A 27,006-nucleotide genomic window follows, 5' to 3' on the forward strand; every position below is an offset into this window, starting at 1 on the left:
AAATAATGAGATGTGCGAAGCGTAAGTGTAATTTCGTTAACATAGATATAAGAACCAAGCCATAAGTCGAGAACAGCAACTGAAATTTATATATATGTACAAGTTAATTTGTAGACAAGTTCTTGACTCCGGTACCATCATGCATTCAAACGTGTATGTAGGTACTTTCATTAACTACACGAGTATGTTTTTTATTTTTAGTACGAGTAGTAACTCACTCATTGCTAGCTATCATTGGACGGAAGGATCGCAACGGTGGATTAACAAAACGTTTCTTGTTATAAATAAAATATTTCATCGTTGACCTTTATTAATTGTTTGCTCTCCAATACACTTCAAAGCAAAATCGCATGATCACTTGGTTGGGAGTCAACTAACAAAACTTTCCCTACTATCTTCTATTATGACTATGTCCAAAAACAGTTAAGGAAAATCTCAGTATAATAGATTTTGTCCCACTGGATACAAAGTTAAAAAAATACATGGTTTCTCGATTTAACACCGTTTGTTCCCGCACTTAGATCGATCGAATCGAGGCAAAGCTAACGTAAATCTTGTTAGTTTTGCGTTTCATAGGATGCTTAAAACCAAATATTGTAAGTGGACAAGCGAGGCACTAAATTTAACCATACAATCTTTTGGCGAAAGAGAATTAGGTTTTAATGCTTGTGTTAAAACTTTCACCGTTCTCAATGCCCCACTTAAAGGATATATAGGCAAAGTTTGTTTAAAAATCGATTATTCGGTTATCGGGTAATTGCAGATTGCTTACAAGTCTAAAACTAACCCGTAATTTATAGTAGAAGTGTTTGGAAGCGCATCCATCACACATGCTTAACTATTTTGAACAAAGGTCCTTTATTAAAGTTTAAAAAGGAGCAGAAGAACGACTGACATGCTTTAAATTTTGCTAATATGAATGTTTTAGGAATTCCTAATGGTACGCAAAATGCAAGAGTGTTTAAATATATAGTCGAAAAGACATAAATATTACCTAAAAAATGTTCAAATTTTTAGCCGCTATCAAATGCTTTTAAAGCTCAAGCTAGCAGAGCAATAAAAAATGAATAATCTTGAAAACAAATCAAACAATCGCCCACGTAGTATTGAATGTACTGAAATTATGGAAAAATAATCTATACAAATACACCCTTGTTATATTAATCAAGAAATAAATTTAGAATTATATTAATTACTTTGGTACAATCAAAAAGACGAATTACTAAAAACGAAAATGTATCTTTCTAAGGATTTAACGGTGAAACCGAAATGTTGAAATATGTTTTCACCTCGGTTTTCAGTCAGTGCAAGGTGTTTCCTGTTTTGTTTACTAGAGAGCTGGCAATTCAACTGGAAGTTTGTCGCGCAAAATTCTATTAGACTCATGTAGTTTATCTATGCTGCAAGTAATTAATCAAATCGTGCTTTTATTACAAAATGGGTTTACCGGAAAATTAAAATTTTAGACTTGTTGGCTGTATAGGAAATATTATATATGAAAATTTGTATTTAATGCCTCATAAAGTACCCACGATAACGTTAATTAATATAAATGCGAGCATTTTCTATAGAAGTTAAATAGCGGAGGTAGAGCTACCTTATTTCCTAAGAAAATTGTTTCAGGTATTCTGTAACGCAAATTATGAGAATAAAGAATAGAATAAAGTTCAAATCCGAACAACAAAGTACATAAGAGAAATCCGAAAAAACTGACTCAGAGTCTCAGGACAAGTAGTACAGATCTAACTAAAGAAATGGTTTTAACTCGTAAATATTTGTATCCGAATATCTGAGTTACTAAGGCTTTCCGACACTATAAGGAGGAAGTTAAAATCCGAAATAAATAGCAGATTTAAAACTGCTCTACTCGAAACGAATTTCAGAGCTGCAAAATTTGACTATAGTCAAAAAATGTAAAAGTTTTTTGGCCCTGACATATTTCTCCAGCGATTTTGGCCTGCTGTTTAAAAAAAACGAATGAAACCTAGATTTGAAGTCAAACTGCGGAAATGGTGCATTATTTCGAGAGGAGGTCACTTTTACAGAAGAGGAAATATTTCGAACCCATATTTTAGCAGTGGAAAACACCAGCGTTACAATATTCAGTCAGGCTTTCAAATGTACAAATTTCATTTAGCAATTCAAACGAATTTAACTCCGACCGAAGGAGGAAGAACAGAAAAATAGACCCAATATGTTCCATCTAATATTGAAATTGGCTGATCAAGCCCGAAATCACATTAATTACTGTTAAAGAATTTGAAGAAACTGTTAGTAGAATTGATGGTAATCAGAACGAATCCAGTACATCTAAAAAAGTATTTATAAGTAGTAAATTGTAGTCTAAATAAATGTATTCATTCTTTAAGACTTAAGACAGAAATAAAATTAGGGTAGTCGTGATTGCCATCTAATGTTGCATTAATTGTAAGTTGATTGGCATAGATTTTTATTAAAAATACAATTCGAACCGCTATTAGGAACTAACTTTAGGATCACTAATGAGGAGTTACTACGGAATTATAAATAGCAACTGGGATTCCCGATTTAATAATGTATTTAGGCATTATATCAAAAAGCTGAAAACCACGATATTCCTTTATATGCATCCGGCAAGATTTTATGCTTTCTTTTCAACCATAAAGACCAGACAATATTTTTCTAGTATAGGTAGTAGCTAGCTTTATGGATCCCCTGGGGATGCTTAGAGTTGTATAACTAAACAGATATTTTGCTTCTTTTCATATCCTTGACATACAGTATTCATGAGCCAAGAAATAACGGAAATTTTAATATTTCTAAATCTATTGTTTTACTCATTTTTCTGTACGTATATAGTACGTATATATCGGACTACATGATTAAGGAATTTATGACATGATCAGTTATAAATATTTGCGTAATTCACTAAATAATAATATATGTTAGGGACAGGTGTAATTTACTTACTGACTAATTTGTAATACAAATCCAGAAAAGAAAGTGGATCGATGGCCTCCCGAATGAGAAAAAAAAAAGTTCCGGTTGCTCAGTTAGAAGCGTCATTTTCAGCAAAATCTTTTTATCAGGAAAAATTCCAAAGCACCATCAACAGATCAACAACCGATATAAGGCAAAGAACAGAAAACATATTTTTTTCTCATGTGCTTTGGAGATTTGAGCGTTGCATTAAACATCCGCTTTTAGACACAATCAAAGATATTGAAGTTAATAAAAGACATTTTGATCATTTTTTTATAAAAAAATGTGGTTTTCGTTTTGGATACCATCACACGAAGCAAATTGACATTTAACACACGCTAAATTTTTCAATAGATTTACATCATTTATTCATTCAAGAACATTAGAAGCAATTCATTGCATGGCAAATTATTTAACCAACTTTACAGTGAGAATTATGAAGTTTTCAATAGCTTGTTTGCTACTATACGTAGAAGTTCGTTGGCTTTCAGAGGGTTTGAATTGCTTTGCCATCCATTTAACTTACTACTAGAAAGCAGAGACGATAAATGTAGCAAAACCTGTTTAAAATATTTAACGGAGTCAATTTGCAAGGTGAGGACTTGAATTTAATTAAAACAAAAAGCATCAGAGCTGCATTTCTGGGAAAACTTCTGTTGAAGCAAGATATAGCTGGAAGTAAATGCGACCACTAATTCACATTATCAGCGGGCTCTGCAAGAGAATTTTAGGTAATCTTCCAGGATATTTTAATCCATGAGTATGTAACAATGAGTCTGGCTGACAAAAATTGACTCGCAAAACTCATATCTTATAATCAACGTAATTTTTAAAGTAAATTGACCAAATAGTGAGCTCGAGTGCAGCATCATTAAATATGACAATTTGCAACTGATATGAACAAAATCGGCAAAAAACTCAGTCAGTGCAAAATACATATATAAAAAGTGAGTGAGTTGATAAAATGGTTAAAATTTTAAATGAAATAATTAAATAATTCTAATAGTTACTGATCAACACAAATTGATTCAGAAACTGTACCATTATTTTAGGTAAATAAAAGCTAACATCAAACATGCAAGGAGTTGTAATGTGGAGTGTTGTAAGTTACTTTTGGTAGAAGATGAACTCAGTTGTAGTTCAATTCCTATAATATACTAAATTAAACCAAAATAGGCACCCTGATAGTGGAAGATTGAATTGCGGCGAAGTTGACCACTGACAAACGGTGACAAGTTATTATCATCCGCAAATTTTCGTGTACATAATTTTTCTAATTTTTGCTGATACTACTAACTTTGCTTCGAGCGGTACCCCAAAAACTTGAGGTCTTAGAAAGGAGTTCAGATAGTATGTCTCGCACTCGAGTAAATATGTTTTGGGCCAAAAACAGTTGAGAAAAAAATTGAAAAAAAAAACAGCTGAGACGTGGACTACAGCAGACAAAAAACAAAATTCTACCCAAAGGAAGGGCAATGAAATTCAAAATAAGAATCAGGAACTACAAAAATTCAAATAATATATTAATTTCCACAAAATTATAATATTGTGGGTTCACCACAAAAATAACCGATGTTTATGCACATGAAATCTGGTCTAGAAGTTGAAGACAATGTCCGTCAATCAATCAAATCAATTGCCGAATTGAATTGTCTCTAAATAAATCTAAAAAAAGTCTAAAAATTGAATTCTTAGCGTCGCGATTTTTATTAATTAAATCAACAATACTGTTCGTTCATTAAAGTTTATTTTGGAATGTTCCGCCAATTTTGAGAAAAATGTTAATTTCCAAAAAATGATAGTACCTAATTACCACAAATCCCCAAAATTAGTAATTCGAAGTAATAATTTTAAGTTCATCAAGTTGCCCTCATTTCCCTGAATCATTCAACCCCGCTCGACACTATTTGAAAATTTGCGATTTTTGGAAATGCCTCAAAAAGAGATTTTTCACTGACAAAAGCAACAGTTTTCAAATAAATCTGCGAGAGCAACAGCCAAATATAAGCATTGACACAAATTAGTCAACTATTTAGTCAATGTAATAACTTGTCCTTACATAGTAATTAAATGGGAATTCAAGATAATAAAGCCTAGGTTTGATACAAATTTGCAAGAGTGCATACTTGGAATATGTCCTTTCGACAGCAGCAGGAATACATATATGTCAAATATGCTAGAATATTCAGGTGTATCTTAGTTCATACTGCATTGCTTCTAAATTAATTCGCTTTACTACGTCAATATGAATATAACATCGCGAAATTCTGATCAAAATTCCAAATGAAGGATGATAAATTATAATTAAGGTATGTTGAGCTGAAAAATAAGCAATCGCATTGAGCAAACTTGGCTATGGGGTAAAGAAAGTTACAACCTGTCAATTACATTCTGAATCTCTAATTAAATTTCCTTTTAACAATATTTACCTTTGGGCTTATAGTCAGGCTGAAGCCCGATGTTCGTTGTTTTGTATTCTGATGAATCAACTGAATATTTGAAATTCAAAGAGTGAAAATATATTGAAAGTGTGTTTCTCACTATAACCTGGCTCTAAATAGGAAAATCAACAATTTTTTTCGCTTCAAAATTCAACTTTTTTTACAACTTTTATTGCTGCTTTTGAAAGTTGGAAGATTTTTTGCAACTGGAATTAACGCAATTATAAGTAGCAAAAAAGCTCATAAATGAATAGAAACAGGCGATAACTGAAAAAAATTAGAAGAAGTAGGAATAATGTAAATAATCGACTAAATAATTGCGCTGAACATTAGCACATTAACAATTGAATTAAAAGCTGGCAACGCACAAAAAAATTAAAATTATTTTTTTAACGTCAAAGACAAAAAATCGTACATTACTATATGCTGTTAACACACAACAAACAAAAACAATAGATAAACACTAAAACATATAGAACACGAACAAGGATTTATTAGCAGTTTGTTATGTGCTCTGTAGCAATTTATTAAATTGCGTTACGACATATCGCATTAGGGAATCGATACGGTAGATGTCCAAAAATTCCAACAAAATTAAAACCCCATTAAATAGGCCTTGTTTATTTGAGAACATGGTTGCTTCTGGAGTCAATGAGATGCCTACTTTGCTATCCACTAAGTCATCATTTTTCCTAACTTGGACCTTGACCTTCTTTTGTAGATAATCCTATTGATACTGGTTTTAAGCAAACAAAATAAATTTTGCGACCTTAAGTTTATATGAAATAAATTCCAAACATAAACGCTTTAAACACGTTTAACATGTATAAACAATTTTAAAAACTTTGGACTCAAGTTCAAAGATGTGTTTTACAGAGTCCAAAAATATTAATGTGTATTTAACATTTGCATCACTTCCATCCTGTAAGTAGAATGCGACTATTCTGCAATCATTTGTATGTAGTATTAGCGTCAGCAAATCCGCAATAAACCCATAGTGACGTCAATTTTATATCTTAAATAAAGATAAAGTACATACCAATTCGAATAAAATATTCTATTTAAATTCGATAAAAATAATGACATGATATGACAAGAAAAATGGTTTCACTTTATCTCCATCATGAAAATTAAGATCGCTATCAGTAAAGGAAGCTTTTTCGTGAAAAAGTAAAAAGTGAAATGTAGATAAATTCTAATCTATCGCCCTTATTAATACTCACTTATATGTTGCGATAAGGCCCAAACAAAAAGCTCACTAAGGAGCCACAAAATTGACACTTTTCTCATTTTAATTCACGCATGGACACTATTTAAAGCACGAATCGTCTTTAAAAATGGAACCGCACGGCTACTAAAAGCTTAGTGATTATTTAATTTTATTATAGACCAGGTCTCTGTCTGAAAGAGAACGATTAGGGTCATTTTGAGATCCCAAAATGACATTCTTATCTAGAGTTCAATAGGTTACGGTTGTTATTGAGTAAATGGTCTTCACGAAACAGGGACGGACTACTATGAATCAGTGTTGAGAGTGTTAGACTCGTTTAGTGTAAGAAGACATTTCATTACCTAGAGTTATATTTTCTTTTGCTTAAACGACGGAACTATTAAATAAGCAGTTGACAAAATTTAATGTTGGAGAGTAGAAAGACAAAATAAACCGGGTGTCAATTTGAAAACTTCCAAACCTTAATATCTTTCTTTTAGTTAAAAATTTGAAAAATCGGAAAGACCCGTCAATTTTATTTGTATGGGGGACACTTTGAATGAATATTTTTAGCCTCTTTGTTTCAACCGCCTAGGACGGGTAGATCTCAACCTCAGAATCTTAAATAAGAAGGAGGGTCAAGTGGTACATCGTTTTAAAGGATGTGTAAACACTAACCGAAAACCAAGATCTGAATGCAGGCAAGTTTAATTGTTTCTACATCTTTGAAACGCGATTATTCGGAATCCTCTGGACAAAAAGCAACAAGGTAGTAACTAATGGAAAGAGAATTGAACCCCCTTTCCATTTAAGATTGCAAGGGTGTCATTTACCTCTCCTAGGGGGTTGAAACAATGAGGCTAAAAATATTAATTTAAGGTGTTCTCCTTACAAGTAAAATTGACGGGTCTTTCCGATTTTTCATATTTTTAACTGCAAGAAAGATATTAAGGATGCGAAGTTTTCAAATTAACACACCGTGTATTCGAAGTTGAACTGAATAAAATATCCGCTTATAGGATGAGACGATCGACGAGACGGTTGGATGATCTCTCCATTCGTCCGACGGCGTGCCAATTTGAAAAATATTTAGGTATACGATAACGAAATTTTTTACCTGCACATGCATTGTTTTGATTGTATATATTTATTTCAGATACTTATCATAATCATCATCAACGTTGAATTTATTTAAGTTTTAACAATGGAAACTCAGCTTTCACGCGAAAATAGGAACAACGAAGTGCTTCTGCTCTCATTATTATGCATGAAACCGAGAAAGTTAAAACACACGAAGATTTCGGATTCCAGACATATTTCTGAACCGAAAAGCACACGTAGGATAATTTAATTTACTACAGGAAAATATATTAATACATGAAGCCATTCATAAGTGTTTTTAATTGATTTGTACCTATCCCTGAGTGGTAGACGAGAAACTCCCAACGAGAACGTAAAGGCCGGAATTCATCTTCATCGGGCCCTGATGCTTTGTTGTTTTTAAACTTCCTGATTGCGTTTGAAACTTCTTCTTCGGTGATGGGGGCCCGGGCGCTATGTTTGGCTTCTCCAGAATGCCATTGTTCTCATAATTCTCATAAATAATTAATTGTTGCATTAAATAATGTCTGCATGTACTCCTTTCACCTTCCTACCCTTCCGTGAAGTTCAAATAGTCCTTCTCGCCTTTCACTTTTGTGATGATCACTGAGTTTCTAGGTCTAAAAATACGTGCCGCTTCTATAATTTTTCTGTGTATATTAAGCGAGTTATGTTGATTTTCGAGTGGGTCATATTTCAGTACACGTTTCCTCCAACCAAGCCTCTTTCGCCTGTTATCTTGCTCCTAATCCAGCTATGGATATGCTGATATCTTTCTTCATTGGTGTTTTTATATCTTCTCCACTCCTCCATCCATCTGGAGTTTTTCCTCCTCCCTCCTGGAATTAGTTGGGATTATTCTTTAGTTTACATAATTTTAAAATTAGTTTTGCTCGTTTTGATTTTGTCAACTTCTTTAGACGTAGTCGTAAAGTCGATATGTAATCGCACAAGTAAACTCAGTTTCAGTTTATGGGTCTGAATTATTTCTATTTATAAACAATTTCGTTTCGCTTTTTTTGCGTCTCAATTGGAAAATTAAAGTGAATGTAGCAGGTGTGGGACAATGAGGAAAACGTCACTTTACAATTATCTCCCGACGTTTCGACATTTATTGGGGTCTTCTTCAAGACTAAAATAATAAACCACAATATAGTACGCGAAGGCGGAATTGCCAATACAGCGAATATCCAGTATAAATGTAACCATACAACGGCAAAGAAACGGACCACAGTCACAAATTACAGTCAAAATGTAAATTCTTACATTCAGCTTAACTCAGTCAAAAAATAAATCAAAATGAAAACAAAACAAAAACAGATTACATGGGTATATTTAGAGAGCCTACCTCAAATTATGTGTGAATGTACTGTCTAAGTAGATTCATTAGAGTAAATGCATCCCCATGGCAAGACACTCATTATCTTTGAAATTCGTAATTATATGGCCATAATATCGGTGTGCAGTGTAGTAGAATAAACATAGCATGCAGTAGAATTAAACTAACACCGGAAATCGCACACAACCATTGATATACCATTCATATTGTTAAAAAAATGTTGCAATTTTGTAAAATTTCAAAAATTTTATGTTTGCCAAACAATTTCCTGCTTTCAAGTAATAGAATAAAACCAAATTACTTAAACCATCTATGAGTGAAAACTTAAGGTCAATGAAGAAAAGTCTGCCGTTCGAAAGCCTCACTTTAAAGAATTTTTTTGGTAAATAAAAAATAAATTCGATTTTAAGAGATAAAAACAACTTTCATTTAAAAAATGGTTTTTAAAAAAGTTGAATTATCGTCTAGCTAAAATCCTATCTAACTACGAAGCCATCGGCTGTTAGCGCATGTTCAACATAAAATTTTTGCCCATTTTGGTCGCAAAATCTGTTGCTAAAGTATGTCTATTAAAACCTGTATATTCATGTTGGCGAATACTTGGCTATTTCAGTAAGTGTGCAAGTTTTAGAAATTAAATATATCCAGCTCGCAAAAGCTAATTTAATAGATTTTTTTCAACGTTATGTCATTCCGTTAACATGTTGGTGCAGTCTTCCATTGCAGCAAAAGCACAGAAACTAACCCATAATTGTTAATGTTATTATTACTTTGTTAGACGTTATTCCGGCTTTGAAATTGCTTTATTTTTGCTTGTTGGTACGCTTTGCAATTTGTACCTTTCCTAGAAATATAAGTTTTAAGTTTTCAAAAAATCTTAATACTTAAAAGATTTCCAAATTGTGTCAATATTCCATCGAACGAGTGGAAATGACGAGTGGGCTTAATACCGTAAATATAAATGTCTAATAGGAAAATATATCTAAAGCAGAGTGAAGGAAATTGTTGATGAATGTCGTATAATAGAGACAATTTTTTTTACAGTAACTTCGGACCTCCACTGATGTTTATTGCGAAGATTCAACTATTTTATTTTTGAATATAAATATACATATATAAAAGAAATTATAGATAGCAAGTCATGCGTAGCCGTAGATAAATTCGTCCCATTGAACCTATACCGAAAAAAACCTTCACAATTCAACGCTACATTAAACATATTGCTTGGACTAAAATTCGCATAATAGTATTTGTGGGATCCGTAGAAATTTGGGCACTCCCTTGACACCTCCATAAAGAGATTAAAATAAAAATAGCTCAGAAAACCGCTATTCTGTGAAGCGTTTTTGGACATTGGTAAGATTAATCGGCTTTGTGAGAGAAACTGAAATCTGAACATCAATCCCTTGATTTTTTCCGCGTGAATCACATCAAAGGGTTTCGTATAAGCCAGTGAATAGCTCTAAATTAAAACTGTGTAGGGGCTCACATATTATAAATAAATACATTATAGAAGCGCGGATACATATTTTATTTAATATGTATGCGGACGATTTCGCGGTAGTTAGCATTCGATATTATCAGATCTGAATAGGCTCAGTTTCAAAACAGTAGTTGGTGAGAGAAAATAGACCCGGAATCACCTAGGCCCTATTCAAATACATTTAAGTTAAGTCACACTTTTTTAATGTAAGCTTCTGTGGCTAATTTTTACAGTCTGAACTCCAATTCCAGAAACTATCAGCATTTTAGGAAATAATTGAACGTGTAACTAAATATTCTACAGCTGATAGATGATCATTTATTGCCTCCCATCCCGGATGGAATTAATTGAAGATCCCTGCAAACAGAAGACATAACAATCGCGGACGCACCATTTTTCAATGATGAATTAAATGTCTACAATTTTAATTCCCAATTCGCGTCATTGATGTACCAATAAAAATATGTCAGTAGCGACCTCATGCAAAATATCCGTATTGGCGAATGGTACAAGATACAAGACCTGTATCAAAAAGCTCTGATTAAATCTGCTTAATTGGAATTGTCTTCATGTTCTATTGCAAAATTGCAAACACTTAAATTCAACCCTGTTAAAAATTATCTCGGTAAATACACTTCGTTCGCATTCATAGTAATGAGGTTCAGACAAAATAACGTTATCAAATTTTGTCGTTCCCTTTCCTTTGCGTAAAATTTAATCTGAAATGGATCTTAAGCTTATCCAATGGAACAAATGTATCAAATCTGGCGACGATTTCTGTCTTCCGCTTGAACTTTAAACCGATGCTAATAAACTTACTTGTTTTAGCACGTTTAAAGTTAAAATTGCTAAGTTATTCACGAATAAATAAACCAGAAACACCTAGAAGCAAAGACCACTCAGATAGGCTCAATAATTAGCTATCAAGAGATGGAAGGTGAGAATGAAGTATATTTATACCATTAAAGAAGTTCAAGTAGACAGACAGTTAATGTATCAGTGAGAAAAAAAATCAAAGAGTAAGTGATAAAGTATTGTGCTGAGTGAACTGTAGATTTAAAATTTTTATTCCTCAATATTTTTTCCTAAATAGGTATTTCAATTATATTGCGAAAATGTATTTTCTTACGTTCAGTTACGAATATTTACAATTAGAGAAAAAACGACATTGAAAGAATTAAGCAACAACTCCACACACTGAGAGCTTTAGGTTCTGTGCATAAAGCAAGAAAAAGAACTTGCGGATTTCGCATTAGACATAAAACCCAGCCCGTTGCGTGCAAAAGAAAATCGCCTCAATTTCATCGCCACTTGAGGGTTTGTAGAAGGTGATTAAATTTATTAACTCGATGGAAACAAGACGTGGGTTCAAAATGCTTGAAAAATGTAAATGTTTGGATAAAGAGTTAGTGAATACGCTCAACAAGGTGCAAGTCAAAGTGTAAGGTGAGTCAAAGAACTACATTGAATACACAGGAGGTTCGCCCGTGCATCTGAAAGTTTTCCATTGTTAATCGTGTTGTGACTTCAAAAATATCCCTCACTTGAAACAAGGATTTCTCCCGGAATCATCCTTCTGGAAAAAATTGCCACATGTTGATGATATTTGGCAATATACTAAACTTACAGGGACGGATACTGTGTTGTTAAGTTCTAGTTGAAGAGGAAAATACACACCGAAGAAGGACTAGCAGAGAATAATTATTCAAGTAATAACTTTGAAGAAGCAATACTTTCAGTAAAATAGAAAATATTTTTGATGGGTCAAGACTGGAGTGTATCGTTTTAATCCGATTACCAGAAGAGGAATTCTTAAAAGCTACCCAAGGATTTGGGTTATAAGTTTCAATCTATAACCCAAACACCAGTAGGTTTAGTAAAATAAATAAATTTTTGCAATCAGCCGGAAGCTGGAAACTCAGTCGACATTCTTACGTCCAAATGGAAAACGAGCGAAAAATATTTACTATGTAGTGCAAAACAATTTATCGCCGATTTGTGTCTGAAATGTATGAAATTTATGGTGCTTGTTTTAATGTCTATATTAAATATTTCGCTATTTGTGCATCTCTTCCATACGACGTTGTAAAACGGAAAAATGTTGTATAAAAGGTTGCTGATGGAGACCTGATTATACGCGCAAAGAATATCCCGAGCACGCTACTATTACGTTACTTTTGAGTTTTGATAATTTGCGAGCATTTGCTTCCGGGTTTAGAAATTGTTTTACTAGCATTTGTTGGTATCACGACTTACCATTACACATTTGACTTGATAAGGAACAGATTTTTGACCCGAGGTCATTTTTCGTAAGCAAAGAGTCCGCGTAACACAAATGCCATAAAGTTTTACAGGTCAATGGATTCAAGCATATTCAAATTACTTTGTAGAACATCAACCCTGGGGAATCCATGAGTAAGGTATATGTAGGCCAGTCAGACAATTCAGTGTGCGAATTCTACCGAAATATTCACTCGTCAAATTACGTTCCTCTCTAGCCTATCAGAATTTATTACCTTGGAGGATTCTGTACGATGTGTTGAATCGGGAAATAAATTTAAAGCGTTTGCAAAATATTATAACATTTAACAACATGGACGATTATAATGAATTTGATGGTAAATTATAATTAAAACAAACGGGATACAAATGAAATGCATAGAAACATGCTGAATTAATACTTAATTTTTGAATGGCGAAATAACATCCTTTCCTCCACATCCATAAAATGACATCTGAGCGAAGAAGAGTGTAATTGTAAAGACAATTTCCAATTAATTTAATATCATTTTTTTGTAAGATGTATCAAAAATTTACGTTTCAAAGTTTTAACAGAAATTTACTTAAAAAACTGTTAACAAACAAACGCCGCTTACGATTTGATCAAAAGGTATTTTTACTAAAAAATGCATTAATAAAAACAGATTTTTTTGAGGATAATTTTGAGCGACACATGTAGACAAAAAGAATATTACTCGCAAATAACCCACTTACATTTTTTTAAATAACATATTCAGATACGTTAAATTCAGATTTCAATTAATTATTAATTGGTTGTGCCTTAAGTTGTAAATTTTACATTAATTTGTAAATCAATTTCTCTGAATTAAAATACAATAATATTAGAAACATAACTCGCACAATTCGAAAATGTCTTCTGCCTAGTTTATTCTGCACTTTTAAAATGTCACTAACATTTTTCTGTAATTTTCGATACAGGGTGTTTTTTATACTTAATAATTAAGCTGAATTGTCTGACTGCTTGCAATGCATGCAAAAAATTATTACTTTTTTGCAAAGCTTTGTTCAAAAAGCCAAGTCAGTCTCATATTAAGTAAGACGTAAGGAAGTATCACCTTCCTTCGGACTTTCTTGAAAACAGCAAAATTATGTCTGCGAATATCAGGTACTTTCGTCTGAGATTGTATTTACAAAAAATACTAACTTAAATCAGACATCAATCGCCTTTGATTCCCAGATTAAGAGAGTGTTTTTAATTAATATACATTTAGCAATCTAATTCACAATTTTTCTTTCACAGAAAAAATCACGGGGCAAAATACGGATATTTTTATCACATTGCGAACGTTTATTGTTAAATTTCCTTCCATTTTCATAGATAATTTATCGCATGGATAATATTGAATGACTTTTGGAGAGTAGAATTTGAAAATTGGATACCACCAACTATTTGGAGTATTCAAATATATCAAGCAAAAAATTATAAAATGCAACTTAAAATTTTTGAATAATATTGATCAAGACATATCTTGCCCTGCTTTGTTTTTCCTAAAACTGTATATAAAAGCAACTTTTTCAGCTAGAACTTTTCGGAGAGCTGAACCAAAATTTGTAGGTATGCTTTTTATTGAAATGTGAAATTATGCTTTATCAGCGCATGGAAAGATAACAGTCCATATTTCTCTCCTACATTGAGCAAAAATCAGCACGCAAGAAAGAGCGCTTCGGATATTCATCGCCTTGTATAAAAGTAAGCATGTAAATATTTACTTGCTAGGCCGATATCGTTATTCTAAATACCCGCGAAGTTTCCGAAGAAATTTGGTTTAGTTTCCATAAATCCGTTTGTTTGAAAAGCTATGATAATGACGCATATACGAACTATGCTGCGACATCTTCTTTCAAATCAAAATAATACGGACTTTCTTGATCAATCGTTAACTAAAAGTGAATGAAGAGACGAATGTTTTTTCATGACCACCATTGAAGAACGATTCACTCTTGATGAATCAAACTTCGGGCGGATGAGCCCACAAAAGCAGCGCGCTCTTTTGCTTCGAGCTTAAAAACGGGCTATTAACACTGTCGAATTGCGGAATGCAGACAAAAATGTGCAAGGTATACAAAAACAGATAATTAACTGAAAATCAACATTGACTATCCTAGTCAATAGATGATAGCAATACTCAATGCCTGCTCAATAAATTTCAACTTGTAGATGGTTCTTGTAGAATCGCACCATTCCGCCAATAAAATACAATTCAAGAATATCAAGAATATTGAGAAATAACTGGAACACAGCAAAACAAAATACATAAACATTTCAAATAAAATTACAGAAAATAATTAATTATTTAAGAGCAAACAAATCCCAAAGACATGGGTGACCAACGATATAATCGAATTGATGGAAGGGAGCAAAAAGCAGAAAAATAGTCCACAAAAGTACGATGGAGACTATTGGTACCTGTAACAAACAAATGTGAATGGGGTCGGTAGAAAAAGCGCGAGCCAGTCAAAACATTATAGAAAAATATAACAACTAGAACTTCCATTGAAAACAAATAATTAGGAAATCTCAGTCTCGGAACTCCGAATTATCGCCGTCAAACAAACAAAAATGAGAAGCCGTGAAGAATATCTAGGCCAGATGAAAAAACACTTTGACATGGAGAAAATTCTAGAACTGCAGCCCCGTGAAGCATGTTAGAATCAACTATTTAAGGAAAGAACAATCAAGCTCATAACGGAAATTTTTATCAAAATGTACGTCGTCGGAAAAGGCCCCGGATGAAGAATTTCTCAGTCACATATATAAAAGCCGAATATTCTCAAACCAATTCGGCTTTATAAAGGCGATCGACACCCGGCGAGAAAGTTCTGATAAAATTGAATAACAACAGAGACGCCGATGACACCATTCACAGGGCTCAAAATTTCGTAGACTTGCAAGTTTACAAAGGGTAAAGAAAACCAAATGTATGGTAACCATCAAAGAGCAAATTAAGGAGTCACAAATCGAAAGAGTCAATTGCGACAACTATCTAGGGATCATCATGAACACTCAATAAAAGCGCAACTAAAAGCTCGGCGCTTTTAAGATGATAGGTCGAATTCCTTGAAGTTTTGAGGATAACAAAAAATAATTTGAAGATGATGAACACAAATCAAGTACGCAAACTAGAATATGTAGATCCTGTTAAGCAAATAAAGATTTATGGTCGTGATTTCCTTAAATCCTTCAAGAATTTTTTCCAAACGAAGAAAACCGGATTGATTGATTCAATCCCTCAAGCTCCTGGCCTGTTGCGGAAACTAAATTTTTCTCGATGATTCGCAAGTACGAATGGTTGAGCGGATATCTCTAATCATTAGTCACAATGTAAGCTCATAAGTCAAACACATCTGACCATGCAAGCCTGAGCAAACAGAAGGAAATCCTTCTCCACGACGTGGCCTAGAAGGCCAATAAATAGCCGCGAAAGCCCAACTTTTTGATATCCTAATAACACTCCCGTATTTCTAGATACATAGGCCGGGTCGCTATGATAATCACCAATATTCGCAACTTTCTGCACAATTGTTTGCATTTCAATAATCAAAAGGATACAGTAGTTTAAACAGTCACCCACTTATCGAAAGCCACTGGGAAAATAAAAACAAAAACTAAGATAATTTAACAATATTTATTCTATTATTAATTCAGGGAATGTATACCAGTAGTAAATTCACACAAATTTTTTATCTTACTCATACATAGGTACCACAGGAATAGTGGCCTCTTCGTATTTTTTGTACCGTGAAAATGTATGCCATAAAATGCGGCACATTATTCAGGGCAAATTTAATTCTCATTAGCATTATTATTACTATTATTCTTCCTTCTTCAAACTACTTTTTATGCAAATAATTTATTTGCACTGTACGTCTTGATTTACTTTTTGTAATAATTTTCTGCGCATTGTTCGTAATGCTTTCTCTTTGATGAAAAACCTTTCTGCACACATTTATTCCATCGCTTATTTTCTTTTAACATTCACTGCATTCTCTATTTTTGGGGCAGAAACGTTCCGATCCGATTTGTATCCAAATTTCCATTCAAAGACTGACCAAATCTGATAAAAGACTAGAGGAATCTGTTGCATTATTTGAATCCTTGTTTGATACTAAGAAAACTATATTATCAACATATGTGATCATTAATCACTCGCTGACTTTTAGATCAGCTCTATATGTGTGCAATATAGGTACATTGTATTTATTTACTTTATTTATTTAATGGTCTATAGAAAATGACCGTTAACACCTTGGAATATTTTATTCGATACGGCACTACTTTTGCATAATGTTAATACCTAGTCATACTTGAGACGAAAAAAGTAGGAACAACTCAGATATATTCAATGTTTTCAAATAAAACAGCTACTAAAGTCGTTGTGAATACAACTAAACTAAAAATATTGAAATTTATTACGGGGAACGTTGACGCTTACATAACACAATGTAAAAGCCGCTCAAGGAATAAATCCGAGCTGGCTTTTTAATTTTTTTCTCTGCATTCAACTATCGTTTTCAACCATATCACATTGCAGTTATAACATGAAAAAAAAAATGGTGAGCAATTTGAGTTCAACCACTGACTAAAATTAGTCATTTTAATTAAGCAATATTCTAAAGGTACTACCAAATAAAACACTCAATATACGTTCACATGTTTATTTACAATACAGACATGTCTTGTACAAACCGAGAAGCTATATTGAAAATTAAATATTACGAAAAATTAACAATTTATTTAATTTTAGAGGGATCAACGTTAGTACTATATAAAATAATACGATAAAATTAAGGATATAGAAAGATACTACTAACTAGAATCGACGATTGAACAGAATCTTAAATTTAATAATTTAGTAATGCCCAGACAATGTTTTACTGTCTACTTCTAATGAGCAAATTTATTTTACTATTGAATGTTCAAATATTTCGCGAAAACAATGTTGACAGGGTATTTTCACTTACTGTAAATAATATTAATTTAAAAAACAGGCGCAAAAGTTAGTGCAGAAAATGTTACCCTGGACTTTCTCCAAATGTTTCTGCGTGACATACTGAAAAACTATATTACAAAAAAAATAAAAAAGTAAATAAACATTAATACTTAACTAAAGTAAACTATAATTCTATTGAAAATTAAACTCCAAATTGAATTAAAAAAGCTCAGGGGACGAGACTGATCGGTTTAAGCAACATTACGAAAACTATAATCTGTAAATATAAATTGACATTTGATAATTAAAAGCTTTTATTAAATTGAATTTATATATCACAGCGAATAGTTTGAATATGGTCAAAGACAAGAGTCTAATTTTCAGTGTTGTAAAAACTTATAACGCACAAGGAAGGAATATTACAATTAACTGACTACAAATTGAATGAAGGTCAATACAATTTTTAAATTTTATTTAAATATGAAAGCAATTTATAAGATACCAGCCGTATATCCTTGTGCCTATATAAGTTTACAGTACATCATATAATTCTAAATGAGTATTTAAAAACTATTGCTTTTCTTGATAGAAATCACTCCAGTCCTGAAATCTGTCTCAAATTCCAATACAATTTGTACGACAGTTGGTCGTTAAGTTAAATCGACAATCACCGCTAAATAAATTTTTGATCTCTTTTAAACAATAAACAATTTTCGACGTAAGCTGAAGTTTTCAACAATCTTCTGTTAAACGATAGCAATATTCTCTGTAGACCAGTAAAATTTCAAATTCTAGGCGTGCCTATCGAAGATTATAAAGATCTCGAATTTGCAGCGAAGATCAAATCCTTAAAATCAGAGCCAGAACGAACGAAAAACAACAATATGTTAATTTCTCAAGTGAAAATCAGCTGCAAATGAGTTAAAGGATTATTGTATATGTAATAATGATGGTTATGTATTCGTGTAACAATATTGCCGTACATGAATTCGATTTCATTGCGGTGCAAAAAATTCTAACGGAGTAATATGAGTTACTATTTGATTAAATTTTACAATAGTCGTCTTAATATCATTAATAAACGATGCAAAATGGAGTAACGAAAAAGTATCCCTTATAATTAAATATAATAACCCAACTTAATGATTGTGATGACAAATTCATATAATAAATTATGAAAAATTAACATGCATTATCTCAAAATTTTTTTTAAGCACATTCCTAAAATGATGAATAAGCTTCTGACAGTAATGTTTCTCCTTATGAATATCTACTTCATCTAAATCAATATTGAATATTACTTCAGGAGGGTGTATATCCGTAACATTATATAAAAAATTTTTGTGAAAGGCACTCTAATAAAATAGTATTGTAAAATATAATTGTAGATATAAATACGATTACAAAACAATATACGTAAATAGGTTTTTCTATATTTATTTATGTACAAGTATAATTATTACACTAAGGCACCATAATGGATGGATTTGTTTAATGAGCATCATGTTATCTAGTTAACTCTTGGTTAACAGAAACAGCTTTAAGATTATCGCATCAAGACAACTTGCTTTCAAGGGTAGTCTGTGCAATACAATATCTTTTCATTGGGTATTTTGATAAAAAAAAATGTATTCAATTGTCATAATATTATTATCACCAATTAATTCTAGTCCGATAATAATAAAACAATCAAGTAATAAGTATCTTTTAAGTATAAACAAATTGCGATAAATCCCAAGTAAAATAGAGATGTAAAAATTGCGCAGCTTGTTCAACGAAGTTAACCAATTGCACAAATGCCGTAACAAATACCGTCATGCCTAACAAATATCAATCACAAAATGTCAACAATTAATTTTCCCAATCAAAAATTACCTGTAGAATAAATTTGAGTCAAAATGAAACATGCTCTTAATTGCATTAAAAATTAAACAGACCAATACGTATATACCGTAGTATTAAGTATGCGTATGCATATATTACCGTAATTGTTATGAATCGAAGAATTCTAAAAACAATATTATTATGGAAAATAGTTCTTTTCGAAATTTCTAATAACATCAATACACGATACAGTGCAAGAAATTTTGTTTGCATTCGTGTATACGGCCCCAATCATAGAGCTACTAATTTAAGTTTTACAATTGTTTAGCATCGATTAAGGCATTCTAAATTTTATACTATTTCAGTCATTTCCAAATGCTTAACAAAAACAAAGCAAAATTACATGTTTCTTCTTCTTAATATAAATGAAATAAGAATACTAAGCGATTGGTTGGGACAGAATAATTTGTCGTGCATCTGAGCTTAATAAGTCGGTGTTTGATATGCATAATGGGGTGATTAAGGCACAAGTAATATGAATTAATTAGTGCACGCAATCCTCTAAGGAAAGAACCGTTGTATCAAAATATTCCACATATTTTAGGAAACCTTAACAACAACATATAGCGACTATTAAAACATACTTAATCAATTAACAATGTTCGAATTCTGGAACATTCGAATGCCAACAGTGTCCTATGCACTGGTTAGTTACTATGCTTTAGTGCGAGTTGTACAATGCACAATTCCTTGCCTTTTGCGTTATTGGTCAGCTTCATCACAATTATTTTCTTATAGTTAAAGATCATACAAAAAGTTTGCTATAACAATACCTGCAGCTGTTGCTGGTGTGTAGCTGCAGTAATATTACTGCAGCTACATACCACCAACACTAGATTGATCAACTCAGGATAATACAACCCAAATTAGCTTAATTAGCAATAATCCCATAATTCCCAATGCTTAGCAAATTTTGTCCACGACATTGTAATCCTAATATCAACAAGAAATTGTGCGTTGTAAATCAAGCAGATTGTCAGCGGTGGTTGAAATTGCAGACTTTTGAAAATTGATATGAATACTAACCACATCAAAGCAAGGCAATTAGATAGATCTAAGTACAAGAATTTTTCGTTGATACCCATAAATGCAGACTACCATATAATGAATGTGTTTAAGTATTTAGCTCAATTTCAGATTTTTTCTGCAACCTAACGTAATTAGATGATCACTGCATGAGATAAACTACAAAAACGTTTCTTTAAACTTACAACCAAATCAAACTATTATCCGGTTTGGTAGTCGCAGGATTAATCAATGATTGGACATCGTCCAATATTGGGAATTCGTCAAGGGATAATGTCGGCACCAAATCAGTGGAATCAATATTGTCACTTATGGACATGTCTGGAGTTAGGGGATGACTATCACTTCCCACATCTATGTTGTCTTCCATATTTGATAGGTAGTCCTCTGGAGTATGTGGCATGGAATAACTGGTACCCATGCCTGCAACAATTATTATTGATTTGCTATAAAATTGTAGATATGTTTTTGCAAAATATCTTATTTTTTTAAACTGTAAACTGAATCCTCGAGACGAAGCTTTATTGAACGAATTTAACGTTCTTTCCGACTAGTTAGCCTAAAATTAGTATACACTTTATACCCCCCAAGTTGATTTGTGCGGTGACAAGTCATTTTGGAAATGTATAGTTTTTTGCAGTCAGTTTTATTTTGGAACGGAACCACGAGAATTTATTACCACGAACGTCATCGGTTGAAGATAAATTGTTGAAATAGAACATCCTGTATTTTTAACTTTAGATAGATACATTTAAATCATGTATAATGTTCTTCTAGAATGTTTGAAAAACGTGTGCTTCAAAGTAATTTCTGGTTTGTGAAAATAAAAGCTTTAAATACAGAGTGATTCAAATGGAAATATTATGGGAAATCAAATTAATCAAAATCAGCTCACATGTTCAAGACATATTTTTATTTGTTTCAGACTTCGATTAATTGTTACTCAAGGACTTAAAAATTAAACCGAAAAAATCATTACCAAACGAATAAGGAAATAAAACGCTAATCAAGTTAACATTGAAAAGTTTTCAAAAAAAAAACATGCGAAACTGGGAAGCATTTTTCGGAAAGACAGCACATCCTCGGCTTGGAACGTAAAGAAGATATTATAGATCTACAATCTAGCTATAAGTACAAGTCTCATTGCAATAGCGTTTAAATTCCGCAAATACTGATTTGGTGAACACTACGACAAGGTTTGTAAGACTTTCAGGTGCAACAAGTTCAACGATGCTCAGTTTACTCGAGATAGAGTTAACGGATGATGCCGCATATGTAATAGAGATTTTTTAGAAGATCATTGACAGGCAATTTTGAATAAAGTCCCTTTAGATATTCGAGCACGTATTACCTTCCAACATGATGGTCCTTATGGATCCCATGGATGCTTATTTTTCAATGAATGTTAGAAATTCTCTCAATACATATTTCGGCGATCGCCGGATTCGTTTATGCTACGAAAATGGACACAAGAAATGCGATTCACATTATAAAGGCTGAAGCGTTCATTAGAGCGAATAATAGTTGGCTAAAGTCAGCTGCTAGATCAATTTATAAATCCCCAAATAATGAATTAATTCTACTTGTTTATCACTACTTAGTGTTGTGTACATTTTTTGGCAGTTTTTAAATTACAATTAGTCAAAGTTTTATTAAAACAAATAAAAATCTAACTTGGACAAAAGTTCATTTTGCTTGTTGTGGCTTTCAAGATATATTTTTAAAATATTTTCACTTCCACCTCAATCGCCCTGTATATACTCGTATAAAATCGTCGAAATATGAAATGAAAAATTCCAATTTCTTTGTTGAATGAAGTAGGCGTTTGTCAACAACAAACAGCTTTTCAAATTGATAATTTTATAATCAAATTAAGATATGTGAAATTTTGGTATATCTTTTTCAAATTTTTACTAGGTAGTTATAAAATGTCAATTGCAAGGAAACAAGTTTCGAATTCTAATATGATATGAAATATGGTCGTGGCGTTTTCGGAAATCTGAATTTTGCGGAAAAAACGAATTCTTCTTCTTGATGGGTCTTAACAACTTAGCACCATCTCGATCACTTTCGCCCATTTCACTATGTTCTACCGATTTTCCGACTACGTATTTTCCTCAGTAATTAGTCGCAAAGTCCTGTATTTGTTGCTCAGTCAAAATAACATGTTTGATCTGTTTAACAGTACCGATTATTTCTTGCTGCTTTCATTCGCTTTTTAAGTAAATGTTTGTATTGAATAACGATGCAAAATTTGTTATGATTTCCGTTATAGACATGTTAACTTTAATTTATGCTTTTGCAATGCCAAACTTTTCAACCAATATTCTTGCCGACCGTGAAAGCCTTCATAGTGTGAGTTTAGGACTCTTTAGGATGTTTGCCTTCACAACATTTTACTGATTCAACAGCTATCCATCCGCATCCCCATTTCAGGTATAATTCTTCATAAAAACTTTAATCTTTACCGGTGATAGATTGGATAGAGCGACTTCTCAGCGTACTTACATTTTTCTAATCTGGGCTCTGCTCCCTTTTACGATTTTGAAATTTTAGAGTGTTACGATAAAATTTTCAATCATCATTCGGTGTTGAATTTTCTAATGTCATCTTGTCGGAACAGCTTTTTGAAAGACATAGAAATAGTAAATACAAACATAAAAATAAATTAAGTTTTATTTCCGAAAATAAACAGTTCAGCCATATTTTTCCACAAATTTAGTTTCGGGAAAAATAGTCAAAGAAAACCTGAAACCTGTTATTTATACTTTTGAAACATTGATATTCCTCATCTGATTTTGGGCTAACTAGTCGGGAAGTAGAAGATATTTCATAAAACACACCACTTAGAATCGCCCTGTACATGATCATTTTTTTTCCAATTTCCCGCTTACTTCCTTACTGGATGTTTTAATTTAATTTTGAGAAATCAAGCTGTTGTAACAAAGCGAAAACTATTACTTAGTGTTACGTGCACCGTCATTTTTGCGATATATACTATACAACTTTCTAAGAATTAAAATAAAAAATATTTTACAATGTCAATTCAATCTGTTAATATTTCCATGCTAACAAAAATTTTATTTAGATATTACTAGCAATACACATTTCAAATTTACACAACTATCGCTCAAATGTGCTTCGTTGAAAGCAAATGGAAAACTCATCCCAAAGAACCTACTGAAATGCTTGAAATAATAGCTTTATTCGCGGTAACGATTCAGTTGACGAAGTTGAAACGCTGTCGTCTTTGCAGCATTGAAGCATTGAAGGTGATTTACTTCGATCGATTGATTTTCAGAATTTGAAAAGTGAATGCCAGAGAAAAGTTAAGAAAAACATGTTTTTAATTGTATAATAATTTGTAAATCACTATTAAGTTTAAGAATTATTGAGTTTTACACTACTAAAAGCACTACTAAAAGGTGGTTCTAAAAGCGTTCGCGGAACGAAGGAATCAAGGATCGGCTCTGAGCAGGCCTTGAATCGAGCCTGCGCCTTAATTCGGTTCTGAACCGATCCTGAATCGCTAGCGAGAATAAAGCTAATAATCTTAGGTAACGTACCAAGCCCACTATCTCCTGATTCCTGACGAGAGTGATCAGTCAAACCCGACAAAAACGGATCCATAACTGGTAAATCTGTGGAAGAAGGTCTCATCATTATCTCTTGTTGTCGCCTAATCTCTTGCTGTCTCTGTTTTAGCCTTTCCCTCTCCAATTGTAGTTGCTGAAGTCTAATCTGTTGGGCTTTCTGTGGAGAAGAGGAAATGGAGGCGTGCCATGGGGGTTGCACCAAAGTGCTACCAGGTGACCTTTGCTGTAGATGTTGAGCTGGAAAAAAAATTCGTTTATCCACAAATTGCTTTGCTTTTAAATAATGATTGATTTAATATGCGCTTATTACCGATATCAGTGAAACAAAATGTTTTTGAAAAGTATCTAATATTACCTGGTTATTCCTGAGAGAAAAACTGGAGATAATATCAGGATTATAATAATTCTAATGGTACATGATTTGAATGTTGATTGCTTTTGATATTGTTCACATTATGGGAAAGCTATACTGTCTCGGTTTCGCTATATCAAGGCTTCAGATAATGTAAAACGAAACTTTGTCTGTAGTTCACGTCTAGCAATTATAAAAATGAGTGGTATAGAATTATTCACTACCTAAGTAGTTATGCAAATGATTAGGTTATGATTGGGTAACAGGAAAACTAAACATGTACTTAATTAAGAAATTCTCCTTCCGCAACCACATTTGCGATTTTATTATTTCCCAGAGATAGCAAATTAATTTGTTGGGCATTTTCGCAATGAATATTTCAATAGTGGCCTATATAAGGAAGGAAGCATTCTGCTTGATGCAAATTCGATAAGCTCAACTTACGGATTCTGGGATCAAACCAAGAGGTTGTGCGTGTCTGATGATTTATAAAATATATTTCCCCTTCCGGAGTTTGAGCTTGCTCCCAGCCTTCAGGTAATGCTCCTAACTCTACGTCATTATTTACTTTGGCATCTGAAAATTGATAAAATTGTTTTATCAATTGATCAAGATGTAAAGTTTTATTATTTTTGCATTTTGAAACCCAACATCAACAACCAAGCCAGTGAAATAATCCATCAGTTATTTTTTAACTATAAAAATACATTAGTATATTTGGATACTTGAGTGCCATTGTATATAAAACAGGTGACGATTCATTGAGTGATATTTGATTCCAAGTTGATTACGGGTTTAATACAGATTTTAAGACCGATCCGGAAATGAATCGGTTCTGTTGAAGTTCTATAAAGTATCTTCAATATAAGTACAGTTGTATTTTTGTGTTGGTTTCAGTGTGCTAGAATAAACACTCAATACTATCCAGTCTATTTTAAATATCATAAGATATAATGCCAATTAAATGACTTATTTGAAAAACATTTTTTGGTTAGCATAAAAAATACATAAAAGTGTTTACACTGGATATAGGCCAGCTCTAAATGCTAAATATATTTGCTATTAGTAAATGTACAACATGCTTAAATAAGTCCTAATGACTCAACGAATGCTTTCTTTGTACCATATGGATATCTTCATTTATCCGTACTATTCAATGCATGCAGAACCAGCTCTATATCAGACATAAGTGTACCGTTTGCAAGTCTCAAATATTAATAAAAATCTGGCTTGATGCTGAGCATTATTTTAAAGTCGCTCATGTATAAATAAAAAATCAAGGTACTTTTTTTTTATTAAAAGCATACGCAGCATAGAAGCATACTTTTTTAGTTTCTACGCTTTCAAATCTTAGGATTTGCATCATAAAAATGCATTTTACACAGTCTTGAAACTCTTCAGTAAGACAGCAATTGCTAATGCCACATAGAGTGCAAGTTAAACATCCTGTATATCTACATTTACACTTTGTTAGTTTATTTCAACTGCCTACTTTGGAATAAATTACTAGATAACATGCCAACAATTGATTTTGAAATACTAAATTACAGTTTCTCATTTTAAGTTAATTATTTTGGAATATAACAAACCATAATTGCCAACAAATATCATTTCTAAATAAGAAAACGTAAATGTCCATCCACATCATTTGAAAATATTATTGGTTCAGAGTCGTTTCATCCCAATTTGTTAGTATAGTTTGATTTTTTTGCAACTATTTTCAAAAAAATCTTTTACTTGTTTGAATAAAGTACTAAAATGTTGCGAAAAATATCATTGTAAGTTATAATTTAATTTTTCTGAATTTGCTATCCGCAAAGGGTTTGAAAATCGTTCACCAGTTTATAAAATATATCGGCTAATTAAACGCATTAGATGTTAAATGCTATATTTAACAGAACAAGAACTTGATAAACAAATTTAATACAGCTAGGAGCATACCAAAGCAATCAGTTGTTTATAAGTTTATAAGCAATAAACAAGAACACAGAACACAGACTATGTACCTAGAGTCCAATCAAGAAAAGAAAACCGTATGGCAAATTGATATAACACCAGACACAAACAAACAAAAAACTGAAGAGCCAACAGATTAACTACGACTGAAAAACGTTAGAAAGCTGGCGCATTGGCAAATAAAAGAAACAGAAATGGAAATGATCAAGACAAATTCGAACGAATTATGAATAGTCCAAATCCACAAAAAAAGAGTCAAAAATCACAAACCATAGAAAACAAGCAAAGTCGACATTAATATGACTAAAAAAGCCAAAATTAAAAACTAGAAAACAGATAAAGATGCAACGGAAGAACCGAGGCGAGTCACAAAACTTTACATTTACACACACAAAAGCAAAGTGTATTTATATTGTATTTGTCGG

General features: G+C 32.4%; 2 protein-coding genes and 1 long non-coding RNA gene across 5 annotated transcripts in view; 1 reads left to right on the top strand and 2 right to left on the bottom strand.

Annotated features, from left to right (window-relative positions):
- The window catches only part of LOC109537874 (apolipophorins), a 126,854-nt gene extending 120,049 nt beyond the window's left edge, over window positions 1–6,805 (bottom strand). The window contains exon 1 of the mRNA XM_019904796.2: window positions 6,626–6,805. Within this exon, the coding sequence (XP_019760355.2) occupies window positions 6,626–6,692 (67 nt within the window). The 5' untranslated portion in view covers window positions 6,693–6,805. The remainder of the gene's footprint in view (window positions 1–6,625) is intronic.
- Window positions 6,166–8,002, top strand: LOC125505842. Of its 2 annotated transcripts, none has more exons than XR_007282464.1 (3): window positions 6,166–6,326; window positions 7,632–7,705; window positions 7,769–8,002. It is a non-coding gene; the product is annotated as an uncharacterized LOC125505842 (long non-coding RNA). The 2 variants fall into 2 exon arrangements; XR_007282463.1 differs by lacking the exon at window positions 6,166–6,326 and adding an exon at window positions 6,825–6,954.
- Window positions 8,003–17,476: 9,474 nt separating this feature from the next.
- The window catches only part of LOC109537927 (transcriptional coactivator YAP1-A), a 38,381-nt gene continuing 28,851 nt past the window's right edge, over window positions 17,477–27,006 (bottom strand). Inside the window, exons 3-5 of one of the 2 annotated variants that reach the window (XM_019904896.2) lie at window positions 25,070–25,201; window positions 24,244–24,510; window positions 17,477–21,100 (exon numbers count right to left, since the gene is read on the bottom strand). In XM_019904896.2, the coding sequence (XP_019760455.1) occupies window positions 20,859–21,100; window positions 24,244–24,510; window positions 25,070–25,201 (641 nt within the window). In that variant the 3' untranslated portion in view covers window positions 17,477–20,858. The remainder of the gene's footprint in view (window positions 21,101–24,243; window positions 24,511–25,069; window positions 25,202–27,006) is intronic. The other variant, XM_019904898.2, reaches the window with a different exon arrangement.

The sequence above is a fragment of the Dendroctonus ponderosae genome, unplaced genomic scaffold, assembly GCF_020466585.1.
Source record: "Dendroctonus ponderosae isolate FM_Combo_2020 unplaced genomic scaffold, Dpon_F_20191213v2 Dpon_F_20191213_1, whole genome shotgun sequence".
Taxonomy (NCBI): domain Eukaryota; kingdom Metazoa; phylum Arthropoda; class Insecta; order Coleoptera; family Curculionidae; genus Dendroctonus; species Dendroctonus ponderosae.